The sequence below is a fragment of the Danio rerio genome, chromosome 12, assembly GCF_052040795.2.
Source record: "Danio rerio strain M-AB ecotype USA chromosome 12, GRCz13ab, whole genome shotgun sequence".
NCBI lineage: Eukaryota > Metazoa > Chordata > Actinopteri > Cypriniformes > Danionidae > Danio > Danio rerio.
The window spans coordinates 50,548,125-50,563,591 of NC_141032.1; the positions used below are offsets into that span (position 1 = coordinate 50,548,125).

At 35.6% G+C, this 15,467-nt stretch overlaps 1 protein-coding gene across 2 annotated transcripts in view; it reads left to right on the plus strand.

Moving 5' to 3' along the window:
• Positions 1-15,467, plus strand: part of polr3a (polymerase (RNA) III (DNA directed) polypeptide A) — a 69,879-nt gene that overhangs the window by 30,211 nt on the left and 24,201 nt on the right. The window contains exons 14-23 of one of the 2 annotated variants that reach the window (XR_015503571.1): positions 2,765-2,903; positions 4,378-4,542; positions 4,728-4,900; positions 5,596-5,707; positions 7,298-7,416; positions 7,917-8,054; positions 9,851-10,021; positions 13,122-13,235; positions 13,452-13,863; positions 14,078-14,107. Coding sequence is in view for 1 of the 2 variants with exons in the window: in NM_001276496.2 (NP_001263425.2) it covers positions 2,765-2,903; positions 4,378-4,542; positions 4,728-4,900; positions 5,596-5,707; positions 7,298-7,416; positions 7,917-8,054; positions 9,851-10,021; positions 13,122-13,235 (1,131 nt within the window). In the remaining variant the exon portion in view is untranslated. Of the gene's footprint in view, positions 1-2,764; positions 2,904-4,377; positions 4,543-4,727; positions 4,901-5,595; positions 5,708-7,297; positions 7,417-7,916; positions 8,055-9,850; positions 10,022-13,121; positions 13,236-13,451; positions 13,864-14,077; positions 14,108-15,467 lie in introns of those variants that run through there. The other variant, NM_001276496.2, reaches the window with a different exon arrangement.

The following is a 15,467-nucleotide window of genomic DNA, read 5'->3' on the forward strand; positions in this document are numbered from 1 at the left end:
TATTATTATTATTTAAAAAAAAAAAACAAATAAACATTTATTTAATATTTATCCCTAACATATACATTTGAGCTAGTAATTTTTGCACCGCTATTATTTTGTTAGATAAGCTCCAGATTTGGCTTCAGTACGGACTAATCTAATGTATATGCACAAATATAATATTGTTGAGCTTCCTGTAGTAAATATTAATGCAAAAGAGAGATTTGTGAGGGGCCAACTCATTCATGCTCAGCCCTTCATATTCGTACAGTATGGAAAAAAACAAAATGCACAAATAATATTTTAATAAATGCATGCACAAATAGTTCAAGTTGCTTTATTGGCATGACTTTTATACAGTATAGCCAAAGCATTTTAAATATGTAATATATGAACATCAAATGAAAAAATAAGAATACAGTAGATATTGTAAATAAATGTAAAAAAAAACACATAATACATTTGATAAATATAATAATAATTATAATAAAAATAAAAATAATAATAATAATAATAAATAATAATAATAAAATAAATAAATGAAGTCTAGATTTAAATAAGATACATTAACCATTTCTTATGTTGTGTAGGGTGTATACATATTTTGCAGCTAGCCTAAACATCAATTCACCCTCTCCGAGTACATGGTAAAGTTTATCTGAGTCATTTAAATGAAAAATGAATTAGTCAATGTTTTAAATTGGGGGAAAATATTTCTCTAGTCGTGGTGTATTTAGGGCAGAACAGAAGGAAGTGTGTTTCATCCTCTATTTGATTTGTCGCACTGTTTACATATTCTGTTCTTTAGGGGTCCAGGATTTTTTTGTTTGCCCTTATTCATTTCCAGATCCTGATCACAGAGGCGATATTTAGAAAGAATGGGTTTTTCTTGTAATTGTTTTAATGATAAATGATTTGTCAACTGTGTGGTTCTGTTTAGGGCCGAATAACATTAAAGATTAGTTTGGAGGTTGATTTCAGTTTTTAGTTTTTAATCATAGTTATATTTGAATGTTTTGCCAATGGGTTTGTGAAGGTTTTGTTTAGGGACTGATTCGGTTTGAGGTCCCTTCAGATGTTCAGATACCAGTGTGTTCTTCATTGGCCAGAAGGGCCTTATATTGGACAGACTGGGGGTCAGGCTGATGCAGGTGCAGCCAGAATTGAACAGCTCGTTTCTCTCTCTCTCTCTGTCTCTCTCTCTCTCTCTCTCTCTCTCTCTCTCTCTCTCTCTCTCTCTCTCTCTCTCTCTCTCTCTCTCTCTCTCTCTCTCTCTCTCTCTCTCTCTCTCTCTCTCTCTCTCTGTCTCTCTCTCTCTCTCTCTCTCTCTCTCTCTCTCTCTCTCTCTCTCTCTCTCTCTCTCTCTCTCTCTCTCTCTCTCTCTATTGCGATTTTTGTTCAGATAGCTTAATGATTTTAGATTAAGATAATTTTGTAGGGGAGTGCATATAATATAATCAACAAATTACAAGCAGAGACAAATAAATCAAATATACAAATGATACAGAAATAAAATATTTGGTAGCACTTTATTTTTATGGTCCCTATTCTTTTGACTAAAAGTAGCATTGCAGATACATGGCAATTACTTTTAGTTTAAGCATTAGTAGTCTGTAATATCTGCTGATACTGCTCCTTCAACAGACATTTAACTGACTATAAGAAACTTTGCAAGTACATGTCAACTAACACTAACCCTAACAGTCTACTTGTAATCTAATGAGAATTAGTTGGCATTTATATGCAATGTAACTTAAATTCAGCAAAATGCGTTAAAGGGACCACCAAAATAATGTGATACCAAATTATCAAATGTACAATAAAGCTGTATATTCTTCATTGTGTAAATAATTAAATACAATTAATCTTTGCTAAAGCTACAATTGTAATTTTCCTTTTGCCCAAATGCTTTAAACTTAATTAAAATGTTTAAGCAGGCCCTAAAACACAAGCAATTGATAGACTTTCACTTTATATATTATGGTTAAACAAAAAATGAGTGCTCCCCAACATTTTTATCACCACGGACTGGTCAGCGCTTGACAATTTTACTGCGGCCCAGGGGTGTACGTGGTCCTCAGAGGATGACAAGCTAACAACACATTGCTGTGACACAAGTTTTTTATGGGTGTTCTGTGTTTGCTTGAGATGATTAGTCTACCGAAATGTGTATATTCCATACAAAGTATAAAGCTGATCGGATCTATTCCTCAGCAGTTCATGGGTCCTTCACTGAGCCTTTTCACCTTAGCAAAGAAACTTTCCAAAGACGTCTGTTTCTTACTCATTTTGCTGCTTTTTGGTTAAATTTGGGTGATCAAGTGACCCAAGATGTGACCTTGAGAATATAATTCTTCAAAATAAAAGCCTTTTTTTTCAATAAAAGATCTTTCTGACTCGGATAATAAATAAAACAGAAATAATTAATGATTTCTGGTGCAGCCTGGTAACAATTGATCGTCAGCCTGGGGGTTGGTTATCACTGTTGTACCTGCTCAACTATAATCCTGACTCCACATTGCACGTCCTGCGATGTGATTATTGCGATGCTGAACCGATATATAGTGCAGCCCTAGTGTGAATTGACTCTGACTGAGGGTGAAATGACTGAACGTAATGATTTCTCTCCTCATAAATGCTGTACAGGCTCTTCCTCCTGAAGTTATTCTAGTCAATAGATGATTCTGTACTGGAGAGGCAGCTGTTAAATTGCTGCTGTCTTTGTGTGGAGGTTTTTCTGACGTCGTCTCCTTTTAATAACTGCATGATTGTGTTGTTTCAGCCGATCCGGTTGTGGACGGGGAAGCAGATCTTCAGCTTGATCCTCAAGCCCAGTAAAAGCTGTCCGGTAATGGCCAACCTGCGCACCAAAGGCAAACAATACTGCGGTAAAGGGGAGGATCTGTGTGCTAATGACTCCTGTGAGTGACAGACACGTGCTTACATTTGTTTCTATACAGCCATTTACATGAAAAAATAGCATTAAAATGCACATAAAAAGACACATGCACACATAAACTGATTTAGTTTTTGACATGCTGATCATATATACACTCACCGGCCACTTTATTAGGTACACCTTATAAGTATCAGGTTGGACCCCTTTTGCCTTTACAACTGCCTTAATCCTTCATGGCAGAGATTCAACAAGCTGCTGGAAATATTCCTCAGAGATTTTGCTCCATATTGTCATGATAGCATCACACAGTTGCTGCAGATTTGTCGGCTGCACATCCATGATGCCAATCTCCCGTTCCACCACATCCCAAAGCTGCTCTATTGGATTGAGCTCTGGTGACTGTGGAGGCCATTTGAGTGCAGTGAACTCATCGTCATGTTCAAGACACCAGTCTGAGATGATTGAGCTTTATGACATGCTGTGTTATCCTGCTGGAAGTAGCCATCAGAAGATGGAGACACTGTGCTCATAAAGGGATGGACATGGTCAGCAGCAATACTCAGGTAGGCTGTGGCGTTGATGCTCAATTGGTACTAATGGAGCCAAAGAAAATCTCCCCCACACCATTACACCACCACCACCAGCCTGAACCGCTGATACAAGGCAGGATGATCCATGCTTTCATGTTGTTGAGGCCAAATTGTGAGCCGAGCATCTGAATGTGTCAGCAGAAATGGAGACTCATCAGAGCAGCAACGTTTCTCCAATCTTCTATTGTCCAGTTTTGGTGAGTCTGTGTGAATTGTAGCCTCAGTTTCCTGTTCTAAGCTGACAGGAGCGGCACCCGGTGTGCTCTTCTGCTGCTGTAGCCCATCCGCCTCAAGGTTGGACGTGTTGTGTGTTCAGAGATGCTCTTCTGCAGAGCTCGGTTGTAACGAGTGCTTATTTGAGTTACTGTTGCCTTTCTATCAGCTGGAACCAGTCTGGCCATTCTCCTCTGATCTCTGGCATCAACAAGGCATTTGCGCCCACAGAACTGCCGCTCACTGGATATTTCCTCTTTGTCTGAGCTTTATCTGTAAACCCTAAAGATGGTTGTGCGTGAAAATCCCAGTAGATCAGCAGTTTCTGAAATACTCAGAGCAGCCCGTCTTGCAGCAACAAATATGCCACGTTCAAAGTCACTTAAATCCTCTTTCTTCCCCATTCTGATGCTCGCTGTGAACTGCAGCAGATCATCTTGATCATGTCCACATGCCTAAATGCACTGAGTTGCTGCCATGTGATTGGCTGATTAGAAATTTACATTAATGAGCAGTTGCACAGGTGTACCTAATAAAGTGGCCGGTGAGTGTAACTCTGTTTCATGGACTTTGCATTAACCGAGTTTACAGCATTTCCTACATTTACATCTGAAATGTTGTTCTGCTCATTGTAAAATCCAGTAAAACTTCAGAAATAATTACTATTAATTAATAACGTGAACTTGTATGCAGTCGTGGTGATCCACAACAGTGAGCTGATGTGTGGCAGTATGGATAAAGGCACTCTGGGTTCCGGATCCAAGAACAACATCTTCTACATCCTGCTGCGGGACTGGGGGCAGCAGGAGGCGGCAGATGCCATGTCCCGCCTCGCCCGCCTGGCGCCCGTCTACCTTTGTGAGTCTGTCTGTGTGTGTAATGATGTTCATCTGCTGTGTGTGTGTGTGCGCGCGCGTGCGTGTGGGTGGGTGGGTGTATGGGTGGGTGTGGGTGTGTGTGTGTGTGTGTGGGTGGATGGGTGGGTGTGTGTGTGTGTGTGTGGGTATGTGTGTATAACGGTGTTCCTCTGTGGTGTGTTTTAGCAAATCGTGGTTTCTCCATCGGCATCGGGGACGTGACTCCTGGTCAGGGGCTCCTGAAGGCCAAGCAGGAGCTTCTGGATGCTGGATATGAGAAATGTGATGAATACATTGATGCGCTGAAGACGGGACGCTTACAGCAGCAGCCGGGCTGCACCGCCGAGGAGACTCTCGAGGTTTACTCATGAAAATATATATGCATTAATTAAAGCATGGCACTGCAGATGAATAGGGGACGCATTGGGAATAGTTATTAGCCTATTTTTGGTCATTTTTTTTATATTAAACATTTTTAAATATGCACCCTTAAATATTTATTTTTACAATTAAATATGCATTAAGTAATTTGCAGATTTCTGGGCAATACAAGTTAGGTTTTTTTTTTTTTGTTGGAGAAATCAGTCCCTAATGCAAAAAAATACTATGAAAAACCTAAATTATTTTTATTAAATGTATATTGTAGGAGAGAATGTTTTATAGAGTCATGCAAATTATTTCTGAACACACATATGAATATACCAGAAAATAAATATTAACATTCATTATATATTATATTTATATTTTCAGGTTAAATTAGTTTCAAAGTTTTTATAGTTTCAAAGTATTTTTTACTATGTTTTATATATATATAATTATTTTTATATATTTCTTCAGTTATTTTATGGCTGTCAATCAATTACAAAATGTAATTGCATGATTGCTATGAATTAATTTGATTAATTGCATGCTTTATTTGTCTTTAACGTACCTTAAATTATTATAACGTTGCATTTTGAAACATAACAAACTTAAATATAGCACTGTTTTAATAATTATAATGACTAATATTTAAATAATAGATTTTTAAAAATTCTCTTTTGTGTGCGTGTAGGCACTGATCCTGAAGGAGCTGTCGGTCATCAGAGATCACGCAGGCAGTGCATGTTTGAGAGAACTGGACAAAAGCAACAGTCCGCTGATCATGGCTCTGTGTGGATCCAAAGGTACTCTCACAGCCTCATCATGGAGACTCGTTCATGCTCGCAGCCTCACGATGGAGACTCGTTCATACTCACAGCCTTATTCATACTCGCATCCTCAACATTCATACTCTCACAGCCTCATCACGGAAACTCGTTCATACTCACAGCCTCATCATTCATACTCTCACAGCCTCATCACGGAAACTCATTCATACTAACAGCCTCATCATTCATACTCTCACAGCTTCATCATTCTTACTCTCACAGCCTCAGAACGGATACTCGTTCATACTCAGCCTCATTCATACTCGCATCCTCATCATTCATACTCTCATAGCCTCATCATTCTTATTCTCACAGCCTCATTCATACTCACACCCTCATCACAGAGACTCGTTCATACTCACATCCTCATCATTCATACTCTCACAGCCTCATTTATACTCACACCCTCATCACAGAGACTCGTTCATACTCGCATCCTCATCATTCATACTCTCACAGCCTCATTACTGAAACTCATTCATACTAACAGCCTCATCATTCATACTCTCACAGCCTCATCATTCATGTTCTCAAAGCCTCATCATTCATGCTCTCACAGCCTCATTCATACTCACACCCTCATTACAGAGAGTCGTTCATACTCACATCCTGATCATTCATACTCTCACAGCCTCGTCACGGTGATCGTTCATAGTCACAGCCATCATTCATACCCTGAGAGCCTCATTCATACTCTCACAGCCTCATTCATACTTTCACAGCCTCATTCATCCTTTCACAGCCTCATCATGCAGACTCGTTCATACTCACAGCCTCATCATTCATACTCACAGCCTCGTCACGGAGATCGTTCATACTCACAGCCTCATCATTCATACTCTCACAGCCTCGTCACGGAGATCGTTCATACTCACAGCCTCATCATTCATACTCTCACAGCCTCGTCACGGAGATTGTTCATACTCACAGCCCCATCATTCATACCCTGAGAGCCTCATTCATACTCTCACAGCCTCATTCATACTCACACCCTCATCACAGAGACTCGTTCATACTCACAGCCTCATCAATCATACTCTCACAGCTTCGTCACGGAGACTCGGTAATACTTTCAGACTCATCATTCATATTCTCAAAGCCTCGTCACGGAGATCGTTCATAATTACAGCCTCATCATTCATATTCTCACAGCCTCATTCATACTCACACCCTCATCACAGAGACTTATTCATACTCTCACAGCCTCATCATTCATACTCTGAGCTTCATCACGGAGATCGTTTATACTCACAGCCTCATCATTCATATTCTCACAGCCTCATTCATACTCTCACAGCCTCATCATAGAGACTCGTTTATACTCTCATAGCCTCATAACGGAGACTCATTCATACTCTCACAGCCTCATCATGCAGTTTAATTCATACTTTCACAGCCTCTTCATGCAGACTCATACACACTCTTACAGCTTAATCATGCAGACTCGTGCAGACTAAGGACTTTAATGTCTTATACAGCTTCATCCATGGCCTGAGAGTGTGTACCGCAGGTTTTTTTGCTGATGCTCTGCTCTCCCTCTTTCCCCTTATGTGTGTGTGTCTACAGGCTCCTTCATCAATATCTCTCAGATGATTGCGTGTGTGGGACAGCAGGCCATCAGCGGCTCTCGAGTTCCCGATGGCTTTGAGAACCGATCTCTGCCACACTTCCAGAAACACTCCAAAGTAAGCAGAAATACTGTGTGTTATCTGTGTGTGTGTGTGTGTGTGTTCGCTTCATTTCTGCAGCTCTCGTCCTCCAGCTGCAGACATCAGATCACTGTTTGTGGGATAAAGGAGTAATAGACAGATTAAAGGGACTGTAAACCTTTCATCCAGTAGCTTTGCTAGTCTTCAGTTTAGTTTTTCACTTTTGAAATGACGCATTGTTCAGAAATAATGCATGCCTCTTTATTTTACTCTCACAAGTTTCATATTCTGGATGCAAGTTTTCAAAACCCAGCCTCATCATATCATAGAGACTCCTTCATACTCTCACAGCCTCATCATGGAGACTCGTTCATACTAATTCAAGCATGTACTCGTAGGTCGACCCAGGACACGTATTGTATCCTGCTTTACTTTAAGAAATTGCTCCTGAAGTGTATCTGAGGTTATAGAGGACTCGAGCTGAAGGCCGTGTGGAATAAAGCAGCATGTTTGTGTGCTTCTTCTTTCATCTTCAGCTCCCCGCAGCGAAGGGCTTTGTGGCAGACAGCTTTTATTCTGGTTTGACCCCCACAGAGTTCTTCTTTCACACCATGGCTGGTCGAGAAGGTCTGGTCGACACCGCTGTAAAAACAGCAGAGACCGGATACATGCAGGTATATGCAGACAGTAATATACACGACACTGTTTGACTGCTCTCTAATTATATTATTATTAAGATCATCACATTTATGCATGCATGCAAACAAACAGTTATATTAAAGTGCCAAAAATAATTGATGTATGTTTCTGATCACAGTATTACCTACTCAGTTTTTCTTCTGGTGAAAGTCTCATTTCTATGGAAGCCCGCTCCTGCCACTGAATAAAATAAATAAATAAATACGATGTAAAAAAAATTTATAAAGTCAGAATTGCGAGTTATTGCATTAGCATTGAGTCATAAAGTCTGAATTGAGAATTAAGTCAATTGAGAGTTATTATTTCTGAATTGCGAGTTATTCCGTCAGAATTGTGAGTCAGAATTGTGAGTTATTACATCAGAATTGTGAGTCAGAATTGCAAGTTATTACGTCAGAAATGCAAGTTATTACGTCAGAATTGCGAGTTATTACGTCAGAATTGCGAGTTATTACGTCAGAATTGTGAATTATTACAGCGGAATTGCGAGTTAAGTCAGAATTGAGAGTTATTGCATCAGAATTGCGAGTTATTACATCAGAATTGCGAATTAAGTCAAAATTACGAGTTATTACACCGGAATTGCGAGTTAAGTCAGAATTGTGAGTTATTGCATCAGAATTGTGAGTTATTGCATCAGAATTGCGAGTTATTACATCAGAATTGCGAGTTAAGTCAAAGCTGTGAGTTATTAAGTCCGAATTGCAAGTTATTGCGTCAGAATTGCGAGTTATTGCATCACAATTGCGAGTTATTGCGTCAGAATTGCGAGTTATTGCGTCAGAATTGCGAGTTATTGCATCAGAATTGCGAGTTATTGCGTTAGAATTGCAAATTAAGTCAAAATTGCGAGTTATTACATTGGAATTGCGAGTTAAGTCAGAATTGCGAGTTATTACATCAGAATTACGAGTTATTACGTCAGAATTACGAGTTATTACGTCAGAATTGCGTGTTAAGTCAATATTGTGAGTTATTATGTCAGAATTGTCAGTTATTACGTCAGAATTGTCAGCTATTATGTCAGAGTTGCGAGTTACTACGCCAGAGTTGTCAGTTATTAAGTCAGAATTGCAAGTTATTGCGTCAGAATTGCGAGTTATTACGTCCGCATTGAGTCAAAGTCAGAATTGAGAGTTAAGCCAATTGCAAGTTATTACGTCAGAATTGCGAGTTATTACATCAGAATTGCGAGTTAAGTCAATATTGTGAGTTATTATGTCAGAATTGTCAGTTATTACGCCAGAGTTGTCAGTTGTTATGTCAGAGTTGCAAGTTATTACGCCAGAGTTGTCAGTTATTAAGTCAGAATTGCGAGTTGTTAAGTCAGAATTGCGAGTTGTTAAGTCAGAATTGCGAGTTGTTAAGTCAGAATTGCGAGTTGTTAAGTCAGAATTGCGAGTTAAGCCAATTGTCAGTTATTACGTCAGAATTGTCAGTAATTACATCAGAAATGCGAGTTATTAAGTCAGAAATGCAAGTTAAGTCAATTGCGAGTTATTATGAGAGAGTTGCGAGTTGTTACGTCCGAATTGCGAGTTAAGTCAGAATTGAGTTATAAAGTTGTAATTCTTAGTTACAAAGTCAATTCTGAGTTATAAAGTCAGAATTACGACTTGATAACTTAGAATTACGACTTTATAACTCAGAATTGCAACTATACATTTTTTTATCACATTTTTTTTAATTCAGTGTAAATTAAAATGAATATATAATACTAATCTCAATATTAATTGTAATTGGTTCATCATTATGTTGTTGTGTTGTTCAGCGGCGTCTGGTGAAGTCTCTGGAGGATTTGTGCTCTCAGTATGACCTGACGGTGCGCAGCTCTACCGGAGATATCATACAGTTCATCTACGGCGGAGACGGACTCGATCCTGCAGCCATGGAGGGAAAAGACGAACCGCTTGAGTTCAAGAGAGTCCTCGACAACATACGAGTACGTCCATCAATGAACATCTCGCTTAACAAGCAAACAAGTTCTAGATTATTAAACTCTATTCTTACAGAACCGTCTGGAATACTCTATTTTAATTGGTCAGTCGTGACATTCCAGGGTATGTTATTCCCAGATAACCACTGAAAAACATGCTTTCTTTTTAGCTTTGTGATTTTTGGCTGTTTGGCACCATCTTGTGTCTGAATGATGAACAGGTTAGTGTATACTCCATCAGCTGGTTTAATTTCTGTCAGCTTTGGGTTTTTGACTGTTTGGCTTCATCTAGTTTCTGAATTATGCTCAGGTTGGTGTATACTCCATCAGCTGGTTTAGTTTCTGTCAGCGTTGTGTTTTTGACTGTTTGGCACCATCTAGTGTCTGAATAATACACAGGTTAGTGTATACTCCAGCTGGTTTATGGATAAACGTATTCACTGACTGATTCTCAGTTCCTGGATTAGTCTGTTATTTAGCGGTTGTTATCTGGGAATAACGTACCTTAAATTGTCACAGCCGACCAATCAGAAGCAAGTACTCTAGACGGCATTGTAATAACCTTCCACAACAACTTCCTGGATGTTCTTTATTCTTAACATAATACAGCACTACACCTGCATTTACTTCTTGTTGATGCTTTGATTGAGGAGCGGATCAAATTGAAGCATGAGCTGACTATATACTACATAACACAATAATAAGCAAAATATAAGCCCTGTCTGAGCAGATTTCAGCCATGCAGTTTTCTTCAGAGCTATTGAAGTCTTGTTTATGCTGTTGTAGTGTGTGAGTAATCAGAGTGCATGCTGGGAGTGCGGCGTTTGTGTTCAAACTAATATCTCCAGCAGATGCTGTCCATCACTTGCATTTATAACCCGCTGGCTTATTTTCACCTCTTCACACTCTGGAACTCGATTACCGCACTCTGTCAGGTCTAATTGGTTGAAATGCTGCTGAAGGAGGCTGGGAAATAAAATCTCTCTCTCTGTTGGGACGCTGAAGAGCACTTTGTGGGTAGTTTTTGCTCTCGCTTCTGTGATTGGAGAATCTCAGAGCATCTGGCCATTTTAAGTTTTTATTTTTGCAATGAAGAATAGAATGGAGTATAACATGTATTAGGATGGAATATAATATAATTAAGTGGAATGGAATAAAATAGAATGCAATGGAATAGGATGGAATATAATATAATGGAATGGAATAAAATGGAAAATTAATTAATGGATTGGAACGGGACCAAATCAAAATGGCATGAAATGTATAAGAATGGAATAGAATAGAATTGATTAGAATAAAATATAATAAAATAAACTGGAGTGAAATAAAATGGAATTGAATGTAATAAAGTGGTATATAATAAAACGCAATTATAGCAAGGGAATAGAATAGAATGGAATAAAATGGATAAGAATAGAATATAATAGGATATAATTAAGTGGAATGGAAAAAATATAGAATGAAATAGAATGGAATAACATGCAATAGAATAACATGCAATGGAACAGAATTGAATTGATTGTAATAAAATGGAATGTAATTAAATGCTGTATAAAAATGCAGTTATATCAATGGAATGGAATGAAAGGGGTTAGAATGAAATATAATAGAATGTAATTAAATGGAAAAATATAGAATGGAATAAAGCAGAATGAAATAAAATACAATGGAATGGAATAGAATGGAACAGAGCTCACTGGAATAGAATAATCTAGAATGGAATAAGAATTTAATAAAATGGAATGGATGCAATGGGATGGAATGGAAGAGGACAATAGAATGGAATAAAATGGAATAGAATAATATGAAGTGGAGCAGAATTGAGTTGAATGTAGTAAGACGGAACATAATAAAATGCTGGATAAAATGCAATTATATCAGTGGAATGGAATAAAATACACTGGAACAGAGCGAATAAATGAAATAAATAAGATGGAATGGAATAGAATTCAATTAAATGGAACAGCACAGAACGGAATTGAATAAAATGGAATAGAATAGAATGGAATGGAAAAATTGAGTTGAATGTAAAAAATGGAATGTAATTGCAATTATATAAAAAGTTGGAATAAAATAGAAATTAATAAAGTACAATGAAACACAATAGCATGGAATAGAATAACATGGAATGGATTAGAATGGATTAAAATGGTATGGAACAGAATTGAAATAAATAGAATAGAATGGCATAAAATGCATTAGAATGGAATACAATAGAATAGAATGGAATGGAATGGAAAAAAAGAATGAAATAAAATGGAATTTAATAACTTGAAATGGAACAGAATTGAGTTGAATGGAATAAAATTGAAATGTATTCAATAAAATAGAATAAAATGGAGCGAAATTAAATGGAATAAAATACAGTGCAATGGAATAGAATAGAATTTAATAGAATAGAATAAAATGCAATGGAATTGAATGTACTGAAATGCAACTACATCAATGGAATATAATAAAATACAATGGAACAGAATAGAATGAAACAATAAAATGAAATGGAATAGAATGGAATAAAATAGAATAAAATGGAAAAATGCTTTAGAATAAAATGGAATAGAATAATATGGGTTTAAAATGTGAAATGGAGTGGAATAAAATACAATGGAATGGAAAAATTGTTTAGAGTGGAATTGAATAATATAGAATGGAATGAAATAAAATGGAATGGAACAGAATAGAATGGACTAAATGGATGAAAAGAATGGAATGGAATAGAATGCAATCTATAAAATGCAATTCTGTCAATGGAATAGAGTAAAAAACAATGCAACAGAATAGAGTGCAATGGAAATAAATTAAATGAAATAAAATAAAATGGAATAAAATACAATGATTAATATAGTGAAATATTATGCACTTTAATCATGGCAAAGACAATAAAAAAAGCTTTTAAATGGCACTTAGAAATATTTCTAAAATAATTAAAATTTCACAGGAGGGAGAATAATTTAGATTTCAACTGCATATAAATAATATAAACACTATAAAATGGTACTGAAGATATGCATTGATTTATTTATTCATAGATTTGTTTTCAACACTGTCGTCTTCACTTCATCTGCTATTTGTAGTGTTGAAACTGTATTTTCTGGTGTTTTTCCAGGCGGTGTACAGCTGTACAGGTGAACCTGCGCTCAGCAGAAACGAGCTGCTGTTGACCAGCGACTCCATCATGAAGAGGAAAGACTTTCTCTGCTGTAAAGACACTTTCCTGGAGGTCAGAGTCGAACCTTTACTTCTGTTAATCACAAAAAGAAGACGTTTAGATAAATGTTTACGCTGCTCTGTTTCTATAAAAATCTAATCAATTTAATTAATAAAGCACAACATTAAAAAAAAAAAAAAAAAACAGTATTAGACCACTGTGCTGTACAAAATGTGTACTGAAGTGTTTGGGCTTGGGGGTTGTGTGTGTGTGTATGTGTTATTCAAGACATTGACAGATACTGGCAGTGACAAGTACATGCAGGTACTGTAAAGCACGCATAAGGAGTGTGTGAGGGTGATCGACTTCATTAATGTATAAATGATAGAGCCAGATGTGTGTTTAGTTGAGCATGACTTACAGCGGTGTGTGTGTGTGTGTGTGGATCTGCACACACTGATCCTGATGCACTCTGTCGGTCAGACTTGTATTAGAGGCTTTCAGTTTAATGTTAATCATTATTTACGCCTTGTTTGCACCATTATAATAGCTGTCTGAATGTCAAACATATCGTTGGCTCATTTAAACCGAAGGTATTTTCTTAAAAGTTTAAGGATTAAAATGAAAACCAGATTAGCAATTTTATTATAGAAAATTACCCAAAATATGTGCCAGAATTATGCAATACAGTGCAACATTTGTTTATAAAAGCTACCAAAGTGCTGTACACTGGAGTACTAAAGACAGAGACGAATATAATAATTAAAATAAAGCATTTATTAAGTAAAAGCTAATAAAAACGTAATAAAGGTGAGGAAAAAAAGGCAAGTAAAACATTTTTTTTTTTAAATCACAAGATCTTAATGATGGACAGAGCAGATTATTCACCTCTCTGTATATTTTTAAAGTATAAGACAAATTTGCATGGATGTAATAATTATGTTAAAATTGTGTTTGTTAGACTTTGTTAGACTCTAGCAACAGAAAATACGATATATCATTTATATTTATATAATATAAAGCTTGTAGATATTTATACTTACTATTTATAGATACTTACCTCGCTTATTGGTTTAATCCACTTCTGCGTGCGGGTGCGAAATAGTCTAGAATTAAAAGGAAAAATCCAATATAATTTTTCCTGTGACAATATATTGTCCCTGTCAAATTGATGAAATGAATATTGTAGAAAATATGTATATTTATTTTATTTTACATATTGTATTTATGTTTTTGGTTTAATTTTAGTAAAAAAAAAAAAAAGACCTTTTTGATTGGTTTTAAAGATTCAAATATTTCTATTTAGGTCTGATTTATTAGTTTATTTATTCATTTATTTGTTATTTTTATAAATTAGTTTTTTATTATGTTATCATTTTAATTTATGTTTATGTTGGTGTTGCTTTGGCTTAAATATTAACCGGGCTCAAATAAATATTTAATATTTTCCCCATGACCATATATTGTCCCTGTCAAACGGATAAAATGGATATACCAGAAAATAAATATTTACATTTATGATATATAATATTTTCAGGTTAAATTGAGTCATTTTATGTGATTTTAGACTTTTTCAAATTAGTTTTAAAGTTTGTTTAAACTATTTCTCTTAAGGTCTGATTTATTTTTTGTTTGTTTGTTTGTTTATTTATTTTGTTTATTTTTTACTATGTTTTATTATATATATTATAATTTATTAACTGGGCTCAAATAAATATTAAATATTCTCTTGTGACAATATATAGTCCCTATCCAATAGCTAAAATTAATATAATAGAAAATATGTATATTTATCATATATTTATATTTTTAGGTTAATTTTAGTTGCTTATTTTATTTTGTTATTTTTATGTGATTTTTAGTTTAAAATATTTCTGTTTTTTTTCAGTTTATTTAATTATTTTATTTTTATAAAGTGGTTTAAGTATGTTATCATTATAATTATAATATAAACAATTCACATAATAAATTGTGCCAAATATGTGTGTTTGTGTTGCCTTGGCTTAAATATTAAATATAAAATAAAACATTACAATATTAACTAAAATATTAAATTAATTGTAGTTTATTTAGTAATTTTACATGATTTTTGACCTTTTAATTGGTTGTAAAGTTTGTTTAAAATATTTCTTTCAAGGTCCAATTTATTTATTCATTTATTTATCATTTAATTTTTTTTATTAGTTTTAGTATGTTATTATAGTTATATACAATTCAGATAATAAATTGTGCCAAATATGTGTTTTTGTGTTGCCTTGGCTGAAATATTAACTGGCCTCAAATTAACATTAAATATTTAACATG